Below are 20,325 nucleotides of genomic sequence, written 5' to 3'. Positions count from 1 at the left end.
CTCCCACTTCATCCATTCTTTTGTGTTGCCAAGAATTCATTAATATTTTTGCGTAGTGCGTTGAGCGAAAGCACCAGGCCGTAGTGCGGTGAGTCGCCCTTCGGTCTCCAGTCAGAACGCGGGAATCTCCCAGAGAAAGAGCACTTGACATAACATAACATAACATAAAACATAATGAGGATTCAACAGGCCATTCAGCCCAAGGATGCTCGCCATTTTCCTGACTAAATTAATGCTCTGATTACCTACAGACTAGATTGTATCTAACACTGTATCAAGCCTAACCTCAAACAGTTTCTGCCTCTACTACGTGACCCGGCAAGCTGTTCCACACATTGACTACTCTCTGCGTGAAGAAATTCTTCCTAATGTCTGTACGGAATTTTCTTTTTGCTAATTTCCGTTGAACTCAAAACGTCAGTCTGCAGGGTCTTCCTTTCTCATTAAATCCTTTATTTTAAGACCCATCGCTTCAGGAAATACCTTTCCACCCCTTCTCCACCCTGAATCCCATTCCCTTTCCCCTCTTCTACATTCTTGCCCCTCCATCTACCCCAGCGCTGTTCAGCTCTAGATCCTGTGGACTGCATGAGCTACACCGCCTGATTTCACTCATTATCTGACCTCTATGGTAAGCTCATAAGTCAGGTGTGGTGCCTGTTTGGAGCAAGTACCTGCAGACACTGGAGCTGAGTAGGGCTGACTTACCCTACATTTCTCCTATTCCAAAAAAAAAAAAACCTTCTCTTCCACCTGTTAAAATATGGCCCGACCATTGCAATTCTCACTAATCGCGACTTGGGATTATATTACATTTTGGCGACATTGGCGATTTGCGATGCTAGGCGATGCTAGGCCCTGTCTTCATTTGCAGGCTGGTCTGGATAGGAGAGTCAGCTGAATGGCTGGAGTGTAAGTGTAAATGTACTTGCCCGGGTACTTGCCCGGGCACGCTGATTGACGGTATTCTCTTTCATACCCTGGCCGAGAAGCTCTGTGTGCCCGGGCGCCATGTCTCATCGTCTCCCGAGGGCGAGTCCTCTGATTGGACGCCTGCAGTCGGCCTGTGCCAGAGTTGCAGCCCTCCAGCGCATTCACTGCACCGCTGCAGCTGCAGCTGCAAGAGCCTGAACACTCGCATGCCAATGTCAGGCCTTGAATCGACACCGGAGATGTGCCAACGTATGTAATATTGCAGACATCATTGGCAACACTAAAATAATGCAACGTGTGCATGTTTTACATTTTCATAAAACCGTTTGTAAAGAATACGCCATCATTTAGAATTCTGGTGATTTTCTGTGGTCAAGCCCTAATCACTGGTTTTCCTGGTTTTATTTTCTCCCGGGTAATTAACTGAACAATTAACAACTGCTACGAATTGCCCAGACTGTCTTCACACCTGCCTCCCAGACAACGGAAAGCCAGCAGTTCTCAGCACTCTAGGACTGTGGTTTGATTCACAGAGCTCTAGACACAGACATGCCGTCTAGGCATGAACAGGGAAGTTATCCCTGCTTTCCTACCCTGTATTTATTCCTGCAGGGATGTCTAACTCCTGTTCTGGAAAACCTGCAGACACACACTTGGGCATTTGTGGTTTCTTGTCAATCAGCAACTAATTAAGGGCCATGGAACAAGGTCTGCGGACTGCTTAGCCAATCGTATTTGCGGTTTCCTTTCAATCAGCAGCCAATTAAGGCCTTGAGAACAGGGTGTGTGATTTGTTTTGCCAACCAATGACTGAAGTGAATCCCTCGTGCTGAAACACACTGACAACCAGCAGACTCTGTAGTCTGTCTGTCTGTAGTCTCTCAGGAGTTTGACACCCCTTGATCAACAACATTTAAGGGAGGCCTGGATGGCGTTGAATGCACTTTCCAAGTACGGCCACTAGATGTCAGCATTTTGATTTGACAAAAGGCTTTCAACTTTGACTTTGTACTTCTCTAGTCTCTATCCCTGTCATTCCAGCAGTACGGCTCTTTGCACTTTTACACTGATAGAGCCCCCATACCGGGTTGTCTTTGGATCAGTTTTCTGTTTTTGTTGTTGTTTTCCATTCTTGAGCCGATTCCTCTGTGTGTTCTGTGCGTGCCAGCGGCCAGCGCTTCCTGGGGCAGTAAGGTGAGAGGCCTAACAAATGCCCTGTTGGCGTGTAATAGGATTCAGGGGGCTTGGACACGCCAACCAGAGAGACACTCGCATGCACGGGCTGCGACACAATGATACGCGCTCAATATTCTGATGTCAGCCCTTCCTTTAGTTTCATCTCGCTGCCATAAACCCGCCGAAGAGCTGCGGCAGATGCATGCAATAGTGCTCACAATGAAGCAAAACAAAAGTCGAGCAACCTAAGTAGAGCGGTGTGCCGACAACCCTGGTGTCCAAGTACCCCGAATGACTCAGCGACAGACAGCGTGTGTCCCACTGACACCTGCAGCTGCACCCGTTCTCCTGCTATTCTCTGACACAGGCTCACAATTAACACGCTGCATCTTTCATGAGCCTCGGTGCGATGCGGACGCATATCAATTACTACTGTGTGTCCACAACCACCCTCCAGCCATAGGAAGAGGCACTGAGAGAGAGAGAGAGAGAGAGATTAAAAAAGAGGGGGTGAGAGAACTGGAGTAGGGAAACAGAGAAAGAGAGAGGGAGTGAGAGAAAAGAAGTGGGGAGAGAGAGAAGAAGAAAGGGTGCGAGAGAGAAAAGGAGTGGGGGAGTGAGAGAAAAAGAAAGGGTGTGAGAGAGATAAGGAGTGGGAAAAGAGAAAGAGGGGGATTGAGAGAGACGGAGTGAGGGGAGAGAGTCAGTGGGATCTGGGTAGGGGTTTTTAGAATAGAGGGAGGGTGTTAGAGAGAGATCCATCAGGTGAGGAAAAAGAAAAGATAGAGGGGAAAAGGGAGAATAAAAACGCTGTGTTGAGAGGCATCTTACCTCTTCTAATGACACAAGAAGGAAAGCAGTCTGGATTAACATAAAATAAAAAAAGAATGGAATGATTTGGTTGGGAACATTCCATAATTCATTTTTTTTTTAAATGGCGGCCATGGAAACACTTTAGGGAGGACCGAAGATCTCCGATGCACAAGTCCCACAGTGCTGATCTGCCCTCTGACTCAGGTAAGGCTGACGTTCAGGTAAATGGCGAGCACTTTGTCGAAATATGCTGCGCGTTCCTATGACAATGAGAGATGATACCTGTTCAGAGTCGTCGCTGAGGAACGTGGGCCACGACAAGGACGTCTTGACGGCACAGGCCTCAGGTACGGCTCACAGCACGGAAGCCTGCAAACGCTGGATGCACATACTGTACAAGAACAGTCTGTATTCATCCTACCTGACAAAAGAAAGTGGTGAAGCTGTCCTTATGAATGATTGGTGTTGGCGGGATTGGCGGGACTGACAGCACCGCGATCCTATCCGTCATTGTTTTCAGCCTCTTCTCTGCATCCTGGGTTACTTTGCGACTTTGCTCTGCCCGTGAGTTTCATTAAAGGTGCATTCCAAATTACATTACATTACAGGCATTTAGCAGACGCTCTTATCCAAGGTGACATACATTGCATCCATTTATACTGGAGCAATGCAGGTTAAATACCTTGCTCAAAGGTACAACGGCAGTGTCCTACCCAGGAATTGAACCTATGACCTTTCGGTTACAAGCCCAGTTCCTTACCCACTACACTACACTTTATTATTTATTTTTATTTTATTTTATTAGTAGTAGTAGTAGTAGTATAGTAGATAGTAGTATAGTAGTAGTAGTAGTAGTAGTAGTAGTAGTAGTAGTAGTAGTAGTAGTAGTAGTAGTAGTAGTAGTAGTAGTAGTAGTAGTAGTAGTAGTAGTAGTAGTAGTAGTAGTAGTAGTAGTGAATATTTTGCACAATGTTTTGTTTATGTCTGTATAATCACAGGGTCATATCATTTGTCTTGCCTGCTGAAAAATTTGCATTCTTCCCAGCCTTCCTATTGCATTCAATGTTTTGTACGCTATATAAGAACTTATAGGAAACAGCCACATATATTGTAGTAATCATAAGAATACATAAAAATACATAGACTTCATGAACACTATGTACATGTTTTTTTAATGCCATTGACATGACATTAATGTAGCCTTTTACAAATGTTTATGTAGTGTTTGTGAAAGTAGCAGCAGGTAGTTCTTCTCTTGGACTGCTCATGCACAGTAGAATGTAACTACACATTTATAGGGCATAATACAGATTACAGGAAATATTGTGAATTAGCGTGGACTTACCATTATCGTCTGTATTCGCAGTGTATGCAAAATGCTTGCATGTGTTTTATCCCTGTGAGAATCCCCTCAGATCCACCAATAGCGGAAGTATCTGACGGGTGAAGGAAGGTGTGTAGTTTTACCCGGAGCTACTGGAAGTGGGATCTCTTTAATGTCGTATCAGTCAACTGACTCCAAAACAATGCTTCAGCCTTTCCCCTGCGCCAATGGTTACATATAGGAGGCTGAAAACAGGGGACTAACGCCTCTATCCACCAGGAGTGTGGCTCTATGTGGATCACTTTATAGGTAGACATGGACGTGCCTCAGGCCTGTGTAGGGGTGACATAGCTCAGGAGGTAAGAGCGGTTGTCTGGCAGTCGGAGGGTTGCCGGTTCGATCCCCCGCCCTGGCGTGTCAAAGTGTCCCTGAGCAAGACACCTAACCCCTAATTGCTCCCAACGAGCTGATCGGTACCTTGCATGGCAGCCTTTCACCGTTGATGTGTGAGTGTGTGTGTGAATGGGTGAATGAGAGGCATCAATTGTAAAGCGCTTTGGATAAAAGCGCTATATAAATGCAGTCCATTTACCATTTAGCCTACAAGGATACAATTGTGAATCTTGCAATGGCACACACATGTAAAACCACCTGACACCCAACACAAATGCATATGGTTATGTTAAATATATTGAATTCTGCGGTTTGCTTTTAACAAAAATGTATCCAACATTGACAGGCAAATTGCAAGTGCAAGTTTTTCCAGTTCGCCGAGTTCATTTTGGTAATTGTGAAAAGCACCAAGCTGCAATTCTGAAAGAAAATATAGAAGGTAGGGCAGTATTTAATTGCAAGTGAAATTTAAGCACAAAGGTTAATGGAAACGAGGCTCATGATTTTTCTATGTCCGTTGCAGGGAAAACCCAAATCTCCTTCAGTCCATCCGAGCAGTACACATGCAGCCTCAGGGCCCTGCCCCTCTGGGATTCTACGCATCCCCCACCCCCCCTGCCCAAATACCCCAAATTCCACCCTCACCCCCACATGAGGGCCCTCTCTCCCAACACATATCCCAGACAGCAGCTCAAACCGCCCTTCCTTCTGTATACCCACACATGAGTCAGTGCCCCCTTATTACATATCCACCTCTGTCACCCCAAAACACAGAAATACATCCAAACTCTCTTTCTTCTGAGCACCCACAAATAATCCAGCACTCCCCCCTCACCTATCAACCTCTGTCACCCCAAAACACAGGAGCACCTCAAAACCCCCTTTTTCCTGAGCACCCACAAATAAGCCAGCACCCCCTCCTCACCTATCCACCTCTGTCACCCCAAAACGCAGGAGCACCTCAAAACCCCCTTTTTCCTGAGCACCCACAAATAAGCCAGCACCCCCTCCTCACCTATCCACCTCTGTCACCCCAAAACACAGGAGCACCTCAAAACCCCCTTTTTCCTGAGCACCCACAAATAAGCCAGCACCCCCTCCTCACCTATCCACCTCTGTCACCCCAAAACGCAGGAGCACCTCAAAGCCACCTTTTTCCTGCATACCCACAAATAAGTCAGTGCCCCCTCAAAACCTCACAACCCCCATCACCCCAAAACACAGGAACAGCTCAAACCCCACAGCCACCTAGTGAAGCCCTCACTCCCTCAACCCCCCAAACATCAGACGACCCCCCAACGGATGGTGGTTCTCTCCAGGTCAGGCAAGCAGAGGTGGCTCAGCTACAGGCCAGCACACAGCAGGTACGTACGCACACGTCAGGCACAGTAAGCATAGACTTCCATTTAAAAAATCATATAAATGTAATGTGTAACATCGTACAGTGTGTGGTTTTGAAATCACTGGGTGGGACACGGCCCTAAAAGTTCTTTTTTTTTTTTTTTACTGCACTTCTGCAAATGCTTTCAGTGCAATAGTGGTGTCAGGTGAGACAGTGTTGGCAGCAACCTCTTGTATCTACCTTACCCCCCCCCCCCCCCCCCCCCATCCAGGCTTCACAGGTTCCTCACACACCCCAAAGCCAATCCCAACAACCCGCCCTGCCTGACACCCAGCAACCAATCACAGCAGAGCTTCCACAGGTGGGTGTGGTCCTGGAAGAGCATTCAATCAGCCTCACGGTGCCCAAGGACACCACAGATGCAGGTAGGACTGGCCTCCCGCCAGACTCCACTGCTCTAGAGTGTGTTTACTGCTGAGTTTATTTCAGTTATTCGCCAGGGACCGTCTGCAATTATAACAACAGTTTCAACAAGTGAAATATGATTCAAGGCACCAGATAAAAGCTCATTTTTGTCTCCAGTCCCTGGGTGGGTGGGCAAGGACACTCTTTTACTTAAAATACTGCACAAAGACATGAGCACAGAGCTGGATCTCAGCAAAGGTCAGGGTTTGGGGCGGTAGGCTGTTGCCACGGAGATTAGCTGTGATTCGTTGTCTCCTTCCTCAGCAGAGCTTGCCACCCCAGGGGCACTGAATTCGGGCCCTTGCCCCTCTCGCCTGGTGCTGATAGCGACCCTACTGCCCCTCAGTATCACCGTCCTCATCTGCCTCGGCCTCGTTGGTAATGTTCTGCACTTCACTCCTGCCTCTCTCTCTCTCTCTCTCTCTCTCTCTCTGTAGTCTTGCACACAACACCTGCTCCCTTCAAAAAAGAAAACTCAGAAAAAGACAGCCTTTTAACGTTATCACTCTTTTTTTATCTCTCCCTCTCTGCCCATCAGTGACGTTTGTAATTTTTCCGTCCAAGCTACGGGATATGTCTCCCCCCTGTGGCAGCAACGTGAACTGCAGCAATAGCCCAGCGCCTCCTTTTCTTGCCAAGCATCCAGTTAACCAAACTGGAAATTTCAGTTCAGGTACAAGACATTATTTACAGTTTACTCGTAAAGTCCCTGGCTAATTAAAAACGAAAAAGATGGAACTGTGTTTTTTTTTTAACTTTAACTTTTTTTTAACCATCTCATGTGCTTCTGATGAACAGTGACCCCCTTTCTCCTGGCAGGCTGTGCTGAGGCCACGAGTGACGGTTGGGGTCGGATTGTGGGGGGCAGCGTGGCCTCCAGGGGCAGGTGGGGGTGGCAGGCCAGCCTGCGGTGGAGGGGCAGACACGTTTGCGGAGGGGCGATCCTCACTGGCCGCTGGGTCATCACCGCTGCACACTGCTTCACACTGTGAGGAAGGAACAGAGGCTGTGCAGAGCGAGAGAGAGAGAGAGAGAGAGAGGGAAGAAGAGGGGAGGGAGAAAGATAGAGAGAGGAGGGAGATAGAGAGAGGAGAGAGAGACTGAGGGGGGGAGAGATAGAGAGAGGGGGAGAGAGACAAAGAGAGAGAGACACTGGGGGGAGAGATAGAGAGGGGTAGAGAGAGAGAGAGAGAGAGAGAGAGAGAGAGAATTTATACTGTGATAATTTTCCCTGCACGGAGAGGAAAGGCTCATACTGTATAATACAGTACTGTTTTTCTCTGCATACAGCGCCATACTCTGTGACAGACTACACATTTTCTCTGCATAGAGAGCTTCATACTGTATAATTTAACTTCAAAGAGGCAGAAGGCATAATCGAGAAAGGGGAAAAAGAGAGAAAGAAGGAGGGGATGATATACTTCATACAGCAACAGAAGAAGGAGAGCAGAAATCAAAACTATGTGAGGGAGCTTTGTTTTCATTCCAAGATAAAAAGATAAAAAAGAGAAGGAATGTCTCTCTTTGAATGAATGTCTGAGTTGGAGGGAGGTTTACTTGCTTTTTTTTGGGGGGGGGGGGGGGGTGTTATGTCAGCTTGTCATATACGAATTACCCACTTTAGTAAGTTCTCTTATTAGAGATAAGAGAATTAAAAAAACTTTGAACTGTGTGAGAGAAACGGTTGTGGCATAGGCAGTCTCTGCCTATCTCCGTCCCACCCCACCTCTCCTCTCGCTGTGTCCGACAGGAGCGAGATGCAAGACGTGTCAGACTGGGAGGTTGTCGTGGACACCGTGAGCATGACGGACAGCGCGTCTGGGAGACACTACCACGTCCTGGGGATAGAGCACCACCCACGCTTTTCATCAGAGAGCAACGACTACGACCTGGGCCTCATCCACACCACCGCTGAGATAGAGATGAAAGGTGGGAGAAGGAGGAGCAGAAGGAAGGACGGAGGAGGAAGGAGGGAGGAGGGAGGGAAAGAAGAGAGGAGAAAGAACGGGGGATGCCCAAGCTGTTTCAATTTCAAAGCTGCATTCAGTTATTCTTTCGTCAAATCATGTGACAAGCACAGTAAAATTCCCTGTGTTAAATCAACACTTAGAGAGTGCATATGGTCCCTGTTGTGCATATGGTCACATGTGCAGTACTCTGTCAGAGTGCAATTAACACTGAACATGTCATTTTCTGTCTGCGTAGATGTACTATAATTTACACAACATCATGATGATTATGCAAAAATTACAATCATAAAACTTGCTCAACAGGTAGCAACGATGAGTGTGCTATGCGGGACAACCTGTCCTGTGTTTACAGCCGAGTGTACGTGACAACCCGCATGGTGCCGGTGTGTGTGTTGTGGTGTATTTGACCACAGTGATTGGTGCCGGTGTGTGTGTTGTGGTGTATTTGACCACAGTGATTGGTGCTGGTGTGTGTGTTGTGGTGTGTTTGACCACAGTGATTGGTGCCGGTGTGTGTGTTGTGGTGTATTTGACCACAGTGATTGGTGCCGGTGTGTGTGTTGTGGTGTATTTGCCCACAGTGATTGGTGCCGGTGTGTGTGTTGTGGTGTATTTGACCACAGTGATTGGTGCCGGTGTGTGTGTGTTGTATTTGACCACAGTGATTGGTGCTGGTGTGTGTGTTATGAGGTATTTGACCACAGTGATTGGTGCCAGTGTGTGTGTTGTGGTGTATTTGACCACAGTGATTGGTGCTGGTGTGTGTGTGTTGTGGTGTATTTGACCACAGTGATTGGTGCTGGTGTGTGTGTTGTGGTGTGTTTGACCACAGTGATTGGTGCCGGTGTGTGTGTTGCAGTGTATTTTACCACAGTGATTGGTGCCGGTGTGTGTGTTGTGGTGTATTTGACCACAGTGATTGGTGCTGGTGTGTGTGTGTCGTGGTGTATCTGACCACAGTGATTGGTGCTGGTGTGTGTGTTGTATTTGACCACAGTGATTGGTGCCGGTGTGTGTGTTGTGGTGTATTTGACCACAGTGATTGGTGCTGGTGTGTGTGTTGTGGTGTATTTGACCACAGTGATTGGTGCGGTGGTGTGTGTGTGTGTGTGTATTTGACAACAGTGATTGGTGCCGGTGTGTGTGTTGTGGTGTATTTGACCACAGTGATTGGTGCCGGTGTGTGTGTTGTGGTGTATTTGACCACAGTGATTGGTGCTGGTGTGTGTGTTGTGGTGTATTTGACCACAGTGATTGGTGCCGGTGTGTGTGTTGTGGTGTATTTGACCACAGTGATTGGTGCCGGTGTGTGTGTGTTGTGGTGTATTTGACCACAGTGATTGGTGCCGGTGTGTGTGTTGTGGTGTATTTGACCACAGTGATTGGTGCTGGTGTGTGTGTTGTGGTGTATTTGACCACAGTGATTGGTGCCGGTGTGTGTGTTGTGGTGTATTTGACGGCAGTGATTGGTTCTGGTGTGCGTGTGTTGTGAGGTACAGTATTTGACCACAGTGATTGGTGCTGGTGTGTGTGTTGTGCAGGTGTTTTAGTGCTGGTGTGTGTGTGTGTGTTTGTGTTGTGCAGGTGGGGTGTGGCCGGTGTGTTTGCCCAGCCCAGGCGAGTCCTTCCCTCCTGGCTCTCGTTGCTGGGTGACAGGCTGGGGGTACACCCACGAGGGGGGTGAGTTCAGCGCGCACGGGCTCATTTTCACAGGGCCAAACACATGATCCAAACCCACCGTTTCCCCCCGCCTACTAAACACAACAGCAGACACTAGGGCTGTTATACTGGTGCCCTGAGGACCAAATGCAGTCCACCACAGACCTTTACTCACCAAGACACTTTCCTAGAAACAGCTTGATGATATTTATATCCAAATCTGCAAGTTCTGGTCTTTCTCTGTGGCAATGAGAGGTCTCTCTCTATCTCTCTGTCTTACTCTCTTCCTTTCTCTCTCTCATTCTCTCTCTCTCCCTCTTTGTATCCTTCTCTCTCTACTCTCTCCTTTCCCCTCTCTCTCTCTCCCTCCCTCCCTCCCTCTCTTTCCCTCTCCCTCTCTCCCTCAATTCCCCCTCTCTCTCTTCCTGCTGCCATGCCCCCCCTCTTTCCCCTCTCCCTCCCTCTGCCCCCCCCCCCCCTCCCTGTCTCTCCCCATCCTCCCCCCCCCCCCCGCCCCGCCAGGTTCGGTATCCACGTCCCTGCGGCAGGCAGAGGTGCAGGTCATCAGTCAGTCCCAGTGCTCCCAGCCCTCAGTGTACGGTGGCTACCTCACCACCCGCATGATGTGTGCGGGGAGGATGGAGGGAGGGGTGGACTCCTGCCAGGTAACCACACAACATTTGTGTGTGTGTGTGTGAACATGTATGTGCCTTCATTTACACACACACACGCACACTCGAACGAACACACACACATATACACACACACTCAAACAAATACACGTACGCACACACTCAAACATACAGTACATATACACACGCACTACCTATACTACACACACACACACACACACAAACAAACATAGTGATACGCACAAACACACACGCACACACACACCCAAAAATACACGCAAGGCAAACACACACCCACACACACAAACATACACACACGCACATATAGTTAAATGCAAAAGTATTGGGACAGTTACGTAGTTTTTGTTATTTTGACTGTACTTCAGCACAATGGATTTGACACAAAAAAACTAAATATGAGGTTTCAAGCGTAGACTGACAGCTTTAATTTGAGGGTATTTACATCCATATCAGTTGAGCCGTGTAGAAATTACAGCCCTTTCAATACACAGATCCCTCCCCCCCCTTCAAATTTTAGGGGAGCAAATGTAATTACTATATATAAACTGTATATTAAATTACACGTACAGTCAGAGCAACATGCTAACAGGTGTGTCTGAAACAGGCGTGTCTGTGATTTTAAGGGGGACAGCGGGGGCCCCCTGGTGTGCGAGACGGGGGCAGGGGACTGGAGGCTGGCCGGGGTGGTGAGCTGGGGCGAGGGGTGCGGCCGGCCCAACAAACCCGGCGTCTACACCAGAGTCACACAGCTTCTCCTCTGGCTGTACCAGTACATACAGGTACAAGCCGCCAACGCATACGATTCTCTCACGACTGGGTCACGTGATTGAATTGAACTGGATGCATTAATACCCCTGGGTCATTTACAATCCCTTGTCGACAATATTGCATCAGAAGAGGTTTTCCCTTCTTTCCATTTGTTTTAAGTTGTGCAACACTGTGTGCTGAACAGAGTCTGCTGCTGGCACAGATGCTCTAGGCAGGCGTTTTGGGCCACAGCCACCTCTGGGCCACACGATTCAGGTTTAAGTGGTGGGTGTGATTTATTGTGGAGCACTTTGGAGCCACAAAAATATCCTTCTTTATGGCCACTGAAACCCCATGGTCAGCTCTTGTTCTGAATAACTGACGTAAAGCGAGCACCGGCGTATTATTGGGTAACTTGTGTGGTTGGTTTGATCTTGGTCAGGTCTTATAGAGACCATCTGGTTGAATAAAGGTTAAATAAATAAATGAAAACTGAATAACTGCTCCTACCTTCTTGAGGAACAAATAGTAATAAAGGGAAACAATAAATACATTTTTAAAAACATCACTCAATTTGTCGCAATACAGTCAAACTTTTATTTTTCATAGACAGGTTCAGAGGAAGGGTCTGCACCAGGCATGGAAGGTTCCCTTCACTGATGCTCAGAAGACCTGCGCTGCAAAACTTACTTATTTATTTATTCATTTGTTATGGAAATATTGTTCACGCAGTAACTCAATAGTAAAGGTGATATAATCCCCATTTCTGCTTCATGTTTTCATTAACAAGCATACTTATTCACATGAAACTGATTAGGCTACCAATCGCTGTATTCATCTTTTGGTAACAAACTGGATTGGTGAAACATTTGTTGGGACCACTGTGAAGGGGTGTGGCCAGCCTAACAAATCTGGCGTCTAAACCGTCACACAGCTTCTCATCTGGCTATACCAGTAGGCTACATACAGGTACAAGTAGCTAATACATATGATTGTTATATGATTAGTAATAAAGGGGAAATAGTACATATGATGTACTATTTGTGTAGTCTTACATTCACCACCCACTCTAAATATCAGGACAAACTGCGTCCCAGTGGCCAAATTACACATTTCTGGTTATGTTGTTAATTGCTGTGGAGGAAGAACCCCATACTATATAGCCTGCTCACCACCAGGAACTTTTGTATTGTGTTTTTATTTTGTATTGTCGTTTTTTATTGTGTCTGCCTAAACGTTCTTGTCAGCCAAATAAGTTTATCTTATCATAAGTGCTAGTCTGTATGGCCAGTCAGAGAAAACAATGTCCCCTTCACTACTGTAATCCAGTAAGAACAGATGTCGCTAAAACATATTATTGCGCAAGCCAACTGGCCTGCCCTGAGATACGTTGCGTTGGCAGACTGACAGTTTGATATTCATATGCAAACAGAAATTAATTTATACGGTAGGCGTTGTCGACTCATTATAATAAGGATACGTGCTGACTGTAACGTTATCTTTGGACGATGAGCGGAAACTACAAGCGATGATCACAATAATAGAAAAACGTACTGATTAAACAAACAGCATACCAGCAGAGCTCGTTCACTCGGTTTGCTAACTAGCATAGTTGGCTCTAGCTAACGTTAATGTGCATGTTATTAGGTCACTACTGCCTAAATAGACAAGCACTATTACTGCAATACAGTGGTAAGTCCATTCACCTTGCATGAACTATAGCTAACGTTAGCATACAGGCAGCTAGTAGCCTAACACTACATTTGCGAAACTTCCTGATCGACTCGTAGCGAGGAGACCGTGGAGCGGTTAAGTGAGTTTTACTTGTTTGTAGTCTGTTGTCTGCTGCAGTGTTATCGTGTAAAGGGAAATGTGTTCCGCAGTCCTGAATACAGTCAGACCTGCGCTGGCCCGTACCCTCATACTGAGAACAGAAGGGCACTCGCGCGGAATTCTAGCCGGGTTTGCGCACATCAACACCGGCACGGACCGTGTAACGCAGACCCGGGGAACTGGGATTAGACACTACGGTGTACGGATGGAGCCGGGCAAAGGAATAATATTCAGACAAGTGAGTGCATTTATGCTACTGCACGTTAAGCGACATCGGCGACTTGTTCGCGCGTCGCTGGTGCCATTCTTTTAATCAATACACAGTCTCTCCCGAAACTTTAGCCATTTTGTTTGCAACCTAACTGGTAAGATAGCTACATGCTGGCACAGCCATAGCGGTAATTTAGGTAGATGACTACTATTAGCTTTGTGCCCGTTTGTTTGCTGGCTATGGTGACTTTACTGTATGGCTGGTTTGCTACAAGCCACCGTGCTAAGTAACGGCAAACAATTGTTTTGAAATAGCAGCAAGCAACACATGAAAACAAAATTCCTCGTTCTGAGGGTGAGCAGTTGGAGTTGCTTTGAGTGCATTCTGCGTAGAGCTCAATGTGTCTAACTTAGCTAGGTAGCTATGATACATTATTATATATGTTTGTATTTCTGAGTTACACTGATGTTATCCACTTTATGGATGTTGTTTATCGCCCTTGATAAGTGATTGTAAAGTAATTTCTTAATGCATGGAATTGCATTCGCGGACTTAGTTTGCGTCAGATTCATTGTAGTATGTCGTCTTATGTTTTTAATTTGGTCGAAAGGCTGTAAATGTGCGTCTGTTGGTCCTTGTCCCTTCTCTTCTCCCTCAGTTGTTTGAGTCTATAAGCAGTACCTACACATATCTGCTGGGGGACAAAGAGACGAAGGAGGCAGTTCTCATCGACCCGGTGCTGGAGACGGTGGATAGAGATGTCAAACTGATCGAAGAGCTGGGACTGACGCTGAAAGTAGCAGGTAACAAGCGAAGGAGAGGCAGAGTGATACGTGACCCCGAGTGGAAAAACAGAAGGGACGGGGGGTGGGGGGGATTTGTGCTACCTTAATGGACTGGAACCGTGAAAACTGTTGTAGAGTGACCACATGATGCATGGTAAATGGATTTATATAGCGCTTTTATCCAAAGTGCTTTACAATTGATGCCTCTCATTCACCCATTCACACACACACTCACACACCAACTGTGAAAGGCTGCCATGCAATGTACCAATCAGCTCGTTGGGAGAAATTAGGGGTTAGGTGTCTTGCTCAGGAACACATTGACACGCCCAGGGCGGGGGATCGAACCGGCAACCCTCCGACTGCCAGACAAAAACAGAGTTGTGATCAGGTACATTTCAATTCAGGAAATTCAATGAAATGCAATGCATGAATAGGAAAATATAGGATATATGTGATTACTTTAATGAATTGAATTTCAATCTTGAGAGAGACAGGGCAAGTGAATAAAAGTGGGGTCACTGAAATCCAAAATTATTTCTCTTGCTAATCGGTTAATTTTAAATGGTTCGTGGTAGACTAAATGACACAGAGTCAGACATCGGGTGTTGTTTTCTGTTGTTTCTCGATGCTTCGCTCTGCCAGCGTCGTCATGGCAATAAAGCACCGTGTAATATAAAATGGAACCGAGCCGCACCTGGTGGTTGGGTTGGGGGGGGGTTGGGGGAGAGAGAGAGGAGGGGAGGGGATACCAGCAGGGTACAGCAGTCTCAGATGGGACGTTAAACCTGAGGGTAATTCAGTGCAGTAATAACGCTTGTTATGTGCTTGTTAGGACGTAGGACGGAGTGTAGCACAGTGGGTAAGGAACTGGACTTGTAACCGAAAGGTTGCAGGTTCGATTCCCGGGTAGGACACTGCCGTTGTACCCTTGAGCAAGGTACTTAACCGAAATTGCTTCAGTATATATCCAGCTGTATAAATGGATACAATGTAAAATGCTATGTAAAAAAGTTGTGTAAGTCGCTCTGGATAAGAGCGTCTGCTAAATGCCTGTAATGTAATGTAATGTTATGTAACACTGAACTGCTGTACACTAAGATAAAACTGTAGCATTCTCAAACTCTGGACATATACACCCAAATAAAGAATGTGTTTGATTCCACCTGTATAAGCTTGAAAGCTGTTTAATTGTCTCTAGCTAATGGTAGGCCTATGTATAAGTGAGCATAGATAGGCCCATTTAATTTATCTTTAATTATCTGTTAGGCTCCTCTAATTTTGGCTGCTCTGGCTATGTTTGATTTGCTAGTTAGGACTGCTTCCTCCTGACAAGTTCGTGATCTTTAGAGTTGAAAAAAAAAAATGACCGTATCTTTTCTCTTCGCTCAGCCAACACCCACTGTCACGCGGACCACATCACCGGCACGGGCCTGCTGAAGAAAAAACTTTACGGGTGCAAGAGCGCCATCTCCCGGCTGAGTGGAGCAAACGCAGACATCCTGTTCTCTGAGGGAGACCACATCACCTTCGGCAAACATGTGAGGGGGGGGGAGAGAGAGAGAGAGAAAGGGAGAAAGTGGGGGAGAGAGAGGTAGAGAGGGGGGGAGAGAGAGAGAGGGAGAAAGCGGGGGAGGAGAGACAGGAGGGCACATAAGGGGGAAGGTGTTATGACAGGAAATTTGAAATCTGTATGTATCCTCTTTCCATGTATTACTCTTTTTCGAAGCAAGCTCCAAATATTTTTTTAAGAAATCGACCGTGATACAGTGTTCTCTTTAAGGGTTCCCACAAACTTAAGCCCTTACTTAAATGCTTGGTCACATACATACATTTTTAGATGAAGTCAAATTGGAAAACACTCCTCCAGATCCCTGATATTTTCAACAAACACATGTTAATAAGTGTAGGTGGAAAATCCAGGTTCAAAAAGTAAAAATCCTCCCCAGTATTTTGTTCCAATAACCTGGATTTGCTCATTACCACAATTCTTCAGCCAGGAGGAAGAACCAATTAGTGAAATCGAGTTCATGCGTGGAAGAAACACGTGACAGGACTTTCTGACCCCTGGACTTTGCACCACCTCTGATAAGAAGCAAAAATGGCAATCATACGATAGCAGTATTGGTTTGTTGTTACTGCAGGAATTGTAAAGTGGTGTAAAAAGGTTATTATACTGCTTACTGTGGCCAGGCTTACCCAGGGGCTGCCTGTGTGCCTCCCCCCCCCCCAGGCCCTGACTGTGAGGGAGACCCCGGGGCACACAGACGGCTGCGTGACCTTCGTTTTGGGGGATCAGTCCATGGCCTTCACCGGGGACGCGCTGCTCATCAGGGGCTGCGGCAGAACGGATTTCCAGCAGGGTAGTCGGCTCCGCCTTTTCTGAGTTTGCATGAACACGCCCCCTATTCTCAGTTCCCCGTGTGCTTTAAATCTGTCGCTCCCTTTTCTGCGTGTGCATAAACACGCCCCCTATTCTCAGTTCCCCGTCTGCTTTAAATCTGTCGCTCCCCTTTCTGCGTGTGCATAAACACGCCCCCTATTCTCAGTTCCCCGTCTGCTTTAAATCTGTCGCTCCCCTTTCTGCGTGTGCATAAACACGCCCCCTATCCTCAGTTCCCTGTGTGCTTTAAATCTGTCGCTCCCCTTTCTGCGTGTGCATAAACACGCCCCCTATCCTCAGTTCCCTGTGTGCTTTAAATCTGTCGCTCCCCTTTCTGCGTGTGCATGAACACGCCCCCTATTCTCAGTTCCCCGTGTGCTTTAAATCTGTCGCTCCCTTTTCTGTGTTTCCCTTAGTTACCCTTGCAGTGGCGGCTCTTCCTCAAGGCCCAGTTTCACCTGTTTGATGAGTACGCAGTGTGCATTCTAACCACCAGGTGGCAGCGCCGTAGAGCTTCTGTTCCTGCCTCTTCCTTCATCGGTGTCACTCCCTGCTTCCTCCCCCAGGCTGCTCCAAGAGGCTTTACGAGTCCGTCCACCAGAAGATTTTCACTCTTCCTGGATACTGCCTCCTCTACCCAGCACACGATTACAAAGGTACTACAAGCGCTGTTTGTATTTATGTCAAACCAGCCCTGTGTGAAAATAGTGTGTGATTTTTATACATTCACCCTTAGGCATTTACCAAGATGCTCTTGGTAAATGGTAAATGGACTGCATTTATATAGTGCTTTTATCCAAAGCGCTTTACAATTGATGTCCCATTCGCAGAGCATTAGGGTTAGGGGTTAGGTGTCTTGCTCAAGGACACTTCAACATGCACAGGGCGGGGTTTGAACCGGCAACCCTCCGACTGCCAGACAATCGGTCTTACCTCCTGAGCTATGTCGCCCCTGTCTTCTCCAGACAGACCTGATGATGTCGGTTATATCCGCACCACTGTAGAGTAAATGCTGCTGCTGATGAACTTGCACTTGATGAGCTAGTTAGCGGTTACTCGCGGTTATTCGTGTGCGGTACTTTCTTTCGTCTGACGGCCTTGTGATGAACCCCGGGGTTCGCATTCATTCAGACTTCGTCACCCACAGTCATTCTTTCATTCTCAGCTGCGGTTTCTCCGGTGAGCCCGTGCAGTGGAGCGACCCTAAAATCTCATTAGCACCCCCCCCCCCCCCGGTGGTGGACCCCCTGTCGGCGTGCGGAACCGTCGCCGCGGCGACGCTGACTCCTGTGCGTCTTCCGTGCTGCAGGTCAGACCGTGTCCACGGTGGAGGAGGAGAAGAAGTTCAACCCTCGCCTGACCAAGACGCTGGACGAGTTTGTGCACATCATGGCCAATCTGAATCTCCCCAAGCCGGCACAGATAGGTACCGGACGAGCGAGCCTCTCCCTGAGCTCACATGCACTCCTGTTACCGTGGACTCTAATGCCATTGTGTCAGTGGTGGGGTGCAATGCTAAGACACTCCACGTGTATGTTTTATAAGTCCTCTTTCTCTCTCTCTCTCTCTCTCTCTCAGTCTCATGTGGTCCATGGGTCTGACCCCCTATGTGTGTCTTATATATGCTCATATATGCACTCTACACTCTCTCTCTCTCTCAGTCTCATGGGGTCACATGGGTCTGACTCCCTGTTTTTGTCTGTTATATACGCACTCAACACTCCTCGCTGTAGTCATGGTTTTTCCCGTGGCAATGTTTCTTAGATGGGTGTGTACAGGGTGTCTTGCGCGACTGGCGTTGTCGCGGTACACACACACACTAACCTTCCCTGTCTTGTCTTTCTCTCAGATATCGCTGTGCCTGCAAACCTGGTGTGTGGACTACATGAAGTCTGAAATTCAGATGGGAAAAGATCTACAGTGTGAGCATAATTCCATAGGCTCTGTCCTAGATTCTCATAATACATATTTCTGTATTATTTATGTATTATTTTTGATACTGTGGATCTAACCAGAGCAGAAAATGGTTCACATATGAATTGGTTTTAAGTTGATTATCCATACTCATTAAGTTCATGAAAACTACATTTCGGAGGTGTTGCTTTTTTCCCCATCATGCTTAAAGAAATCAGTCGTGCTGTTGCCTGGATGTGTTTTGAGATAAATGTAATCATGCTATCAATATCAAGCTGTCCGTGCGCATTTTCTGGTACTTTTTTCAGGCGCCTATCTAATGTAACTACTGCGGATTGCAATACTACGAGGTATGAGGAAAATAAGAATCGAAGCTACTTAGCTACTGAAGCGCTAGAGATGTTGATTTTGTGAATAAATTATACTTAATCATTTTTAAAAATGCAGTTTGTCTCTTTTTTTGTGTTATGTATCAAGTTTGTTGACAGTGCTGTTGTGTGGTACTTAAACTTGTTCTTGTACCGCTAGTGCAGGTTCAAATTTAGCTGAATTTTGTTGTACCAAGATCTAATTTCAGCCAGAATCTGCATCTGTTTTCACTGGCTGACCACCAGTGGCTGAAGTTATTTTAAAAGGCATTCCTGGTTGACCATGTCTGTTTTAAATTCTCTCTACATGAAAACCAAATGGTTTATGCTTATGACTGTTATTATTAGACACCCCCCCCCCCACCCCCCCTTTATTTTTGTGCTGTCTCCATTTAAAAAATGTTTTATATCCCTGCGGATGCTCAGAAACAGACCAAACTGTATGTTTGTTCAAACTACATGGTAAATGCAGGTCATAGCAATACATCATCAGCTGGCCAAACGATGGTGCTGTTTAGCAAAAAAAAAAGTTTTGAGAGCATGCAGTTCTTGACCAGATTGACGCACAGTTTTGGGCACGTGTGTAGATTCCCACCCTTGTGAAGAGAACTCCATAATGTTTGGGACAAAGACTTTTTTTTTTTTTGATCGATCAGACAGGTGTTTGGGGGTTTTCTTCATTATGTGAGGATTCTTCGGTCATCGGCTGTAAAGGTCTTCCTTGGCCAACCAGGCCCTTTGTGATTACTGTGCTCACCAGTGCTCTTTCTCTTAATGATATTCCAAACTGTTGATTTTGGTAAGCCAAAGATTCGACCTGTGTCTCTGTTTAAAAATATATATATATTTATCAGTGTCATTGTGGCTTCCTTGACTTTCATTGGCACAACTCTGGTCCTCATGTTTACAAATACGAATAACAGACTCCAAAGGCAATCAAAAGCCAAGAATGAAGACTAGACACTGACAACTCTCTTAAGCCTACACTAAGGAAGCAACTGAACACACCTGACGCCGGACTAATCACAAACACCTGTGAAGCCATTTGTCCCAAACATTATGGTGCCCTGAAATGTGGGGACTATGTACACAAAGGGATTCTTCAGTATTTAAAAAAAAATTTTGTCCTACGTTTGAGTTGCTTCATTCTTTCACACATTTCTCTTGTACACCTCAGTCAGGAAGACAGGTCTGGGGAGATGGGTGTGACCCACTTTGAACCAGTACTCCTCTGCACACAACTTCCCTGCCTACTGACGCCATCCGGTTCACTTCGAAAGACCGATCTATTTGGTTATGTCTTTAGTCTTTTATTATTGTGGTTCTTTTAACTGCTGGCTATTTTGACTCCGCTTT

General features: G+C 46.6%; 2 protein-coding genes and 1 long non-coding RNA gene across 5 annotated transcripts; all 3 read left to right on the top strand.

Moving 5' to 3' along the window:
* Positions 1–6,127: 6,127 nt before the first annotated feature.
* LOC135237103 (uncharacterized) lies at positions 6,128–7,122 on the top strand. The gene is made up of 3 exons (XR_010324753.1): positions 6,128–6,406; positions 6,711–6,824; positions 6,985–7,122. It is a non-coding gene; the product is annotated as an uncharacterized LOC135237103 (long non-coding RNA).
* A 56-nt stretch (positions 7,123–7,178) lies between these two features.
* LOC135247922 (transmembrane protease serine 6-like) lies at positions 7,179–12,236 on the top strand. Its single transcript, XM_064321950.1, has 7 exons — positions 7,179–7,188; positions 7,266–7,434; positions 8,197–8,375; positions 10,001–10,096; positions 10,598–10,767; positions 11,352–11,507; positions 12,085–12,236. The coding sequence occupies exons 1-7, from the start codon at positions 7,179–7,181 to the stop codon at positions 12,133–12,135; spliced, it is 831 nt and encodes a 276-aa protein (XP_064178020.1). The 3' UTR covers positions 12,136–12,236.
* Positions 12,237–12,882: 646 nt separating this feature from the next.
* On the top strand, positions 12,883–19,047 carry ethe1 (ETHE1 persulfide dioxygenase). 3 transcript variants are annotated; one of them, XM_064303831.1, is made up of 8 exons: positions 12,883–12,922; positions 13,359–13,546; positions 14,178–14,322; positions 15,697–15,845; positions 16,538–16,667; positions 17,254–17,343; positions 17,997–18,113; positions 18,537–19,047. In XM_064303831.1, exons 1-8 carry the CDS (start codon positions 12,898–12,900, stop codon positions 18,581–18,583), a joined length of 891 nt encoding a protein of 296 aa, XP_064159901.1. In that variant the 5' UTR covers positions 12,883–12,897; the 3' UTR covers positions 18,584–19,047. The 3 variants fall into 3 exon arrangements, with proteins under 3 accessions (XP_064159901.1, XP_064159892.1, XP_064159910.1); XM_064303822.1 differs by lacking the exon at positions 12,883–12,922 and adding an exon at positions 12,949–13,167; XM_064303840.1 differs by lacking the exons at positions 12,883–12,922; positions 13,359–13,546 and adding an exon at positions 13,746–13,873.
* The last annotated feature ends 1,278 nt before the right edge of the window (positions 19,048–20,325 follow it).

This window comes from Anguilla rostrata, chromosome 1 (assembly GCF_018555375.3).
Source record: "Anguilla rostrata isolate EN2019 chromosome 1, ASM1855537v3, whole genome shotgun sequence".
NCBI classification, from domain to species: domain Eukaryota; kingdom Metazoa; phylum Chordata; class Actinopteri; order Anguilliformes; family Anguillidae; genus Anguilla; species Anguilla rostrata.
Note: the sequence above shows the minus strand (reverse complement) of the source record. Positions and strands in the feature narration are given on the sequence as shown.

Bases quoted from the DNA above. Each gene is read 5' to 3' on its own strand.
- LOC135247922 (XM_064321950.1), top strand. The intron at 7,435-8,196 runs GTGAGGAAGGAA...TGTGTCCGACAG, and splicing joins GCTGCACACTGCTTCACACT to GAGCGAGATGCAAGACGTGT. The intron at 11,508-12,084 runs GTACAAGCCGCC...TATTTTTCATAG, and splicing joins GGCTGTACCAGTACATACAG to ACAGGTTCAGAGGAAGGGTC.
- ethe1 (XM_064303822.1), top strand. From the start codon at position 13,107: ATGTGCATGTTATTAGGTCACTACTGCCTAAATAGACAAGCACTATTA. The intron at 16,668-17,253 runs GTAGTCGGCTCC...TTCCTCCCCCAG, and splicing joins CAGAACGGATTTCCAGCAGG to GCTGCTCCAAGAGGCTTTAC. The intron at 18,114-18,536 runs GTACCGGACGAG...TCTTTCTCTCAG, and splicing joins CCCCAAGCCGGCACAGATAG to ATATCGCTGTGCCTGCAAAC.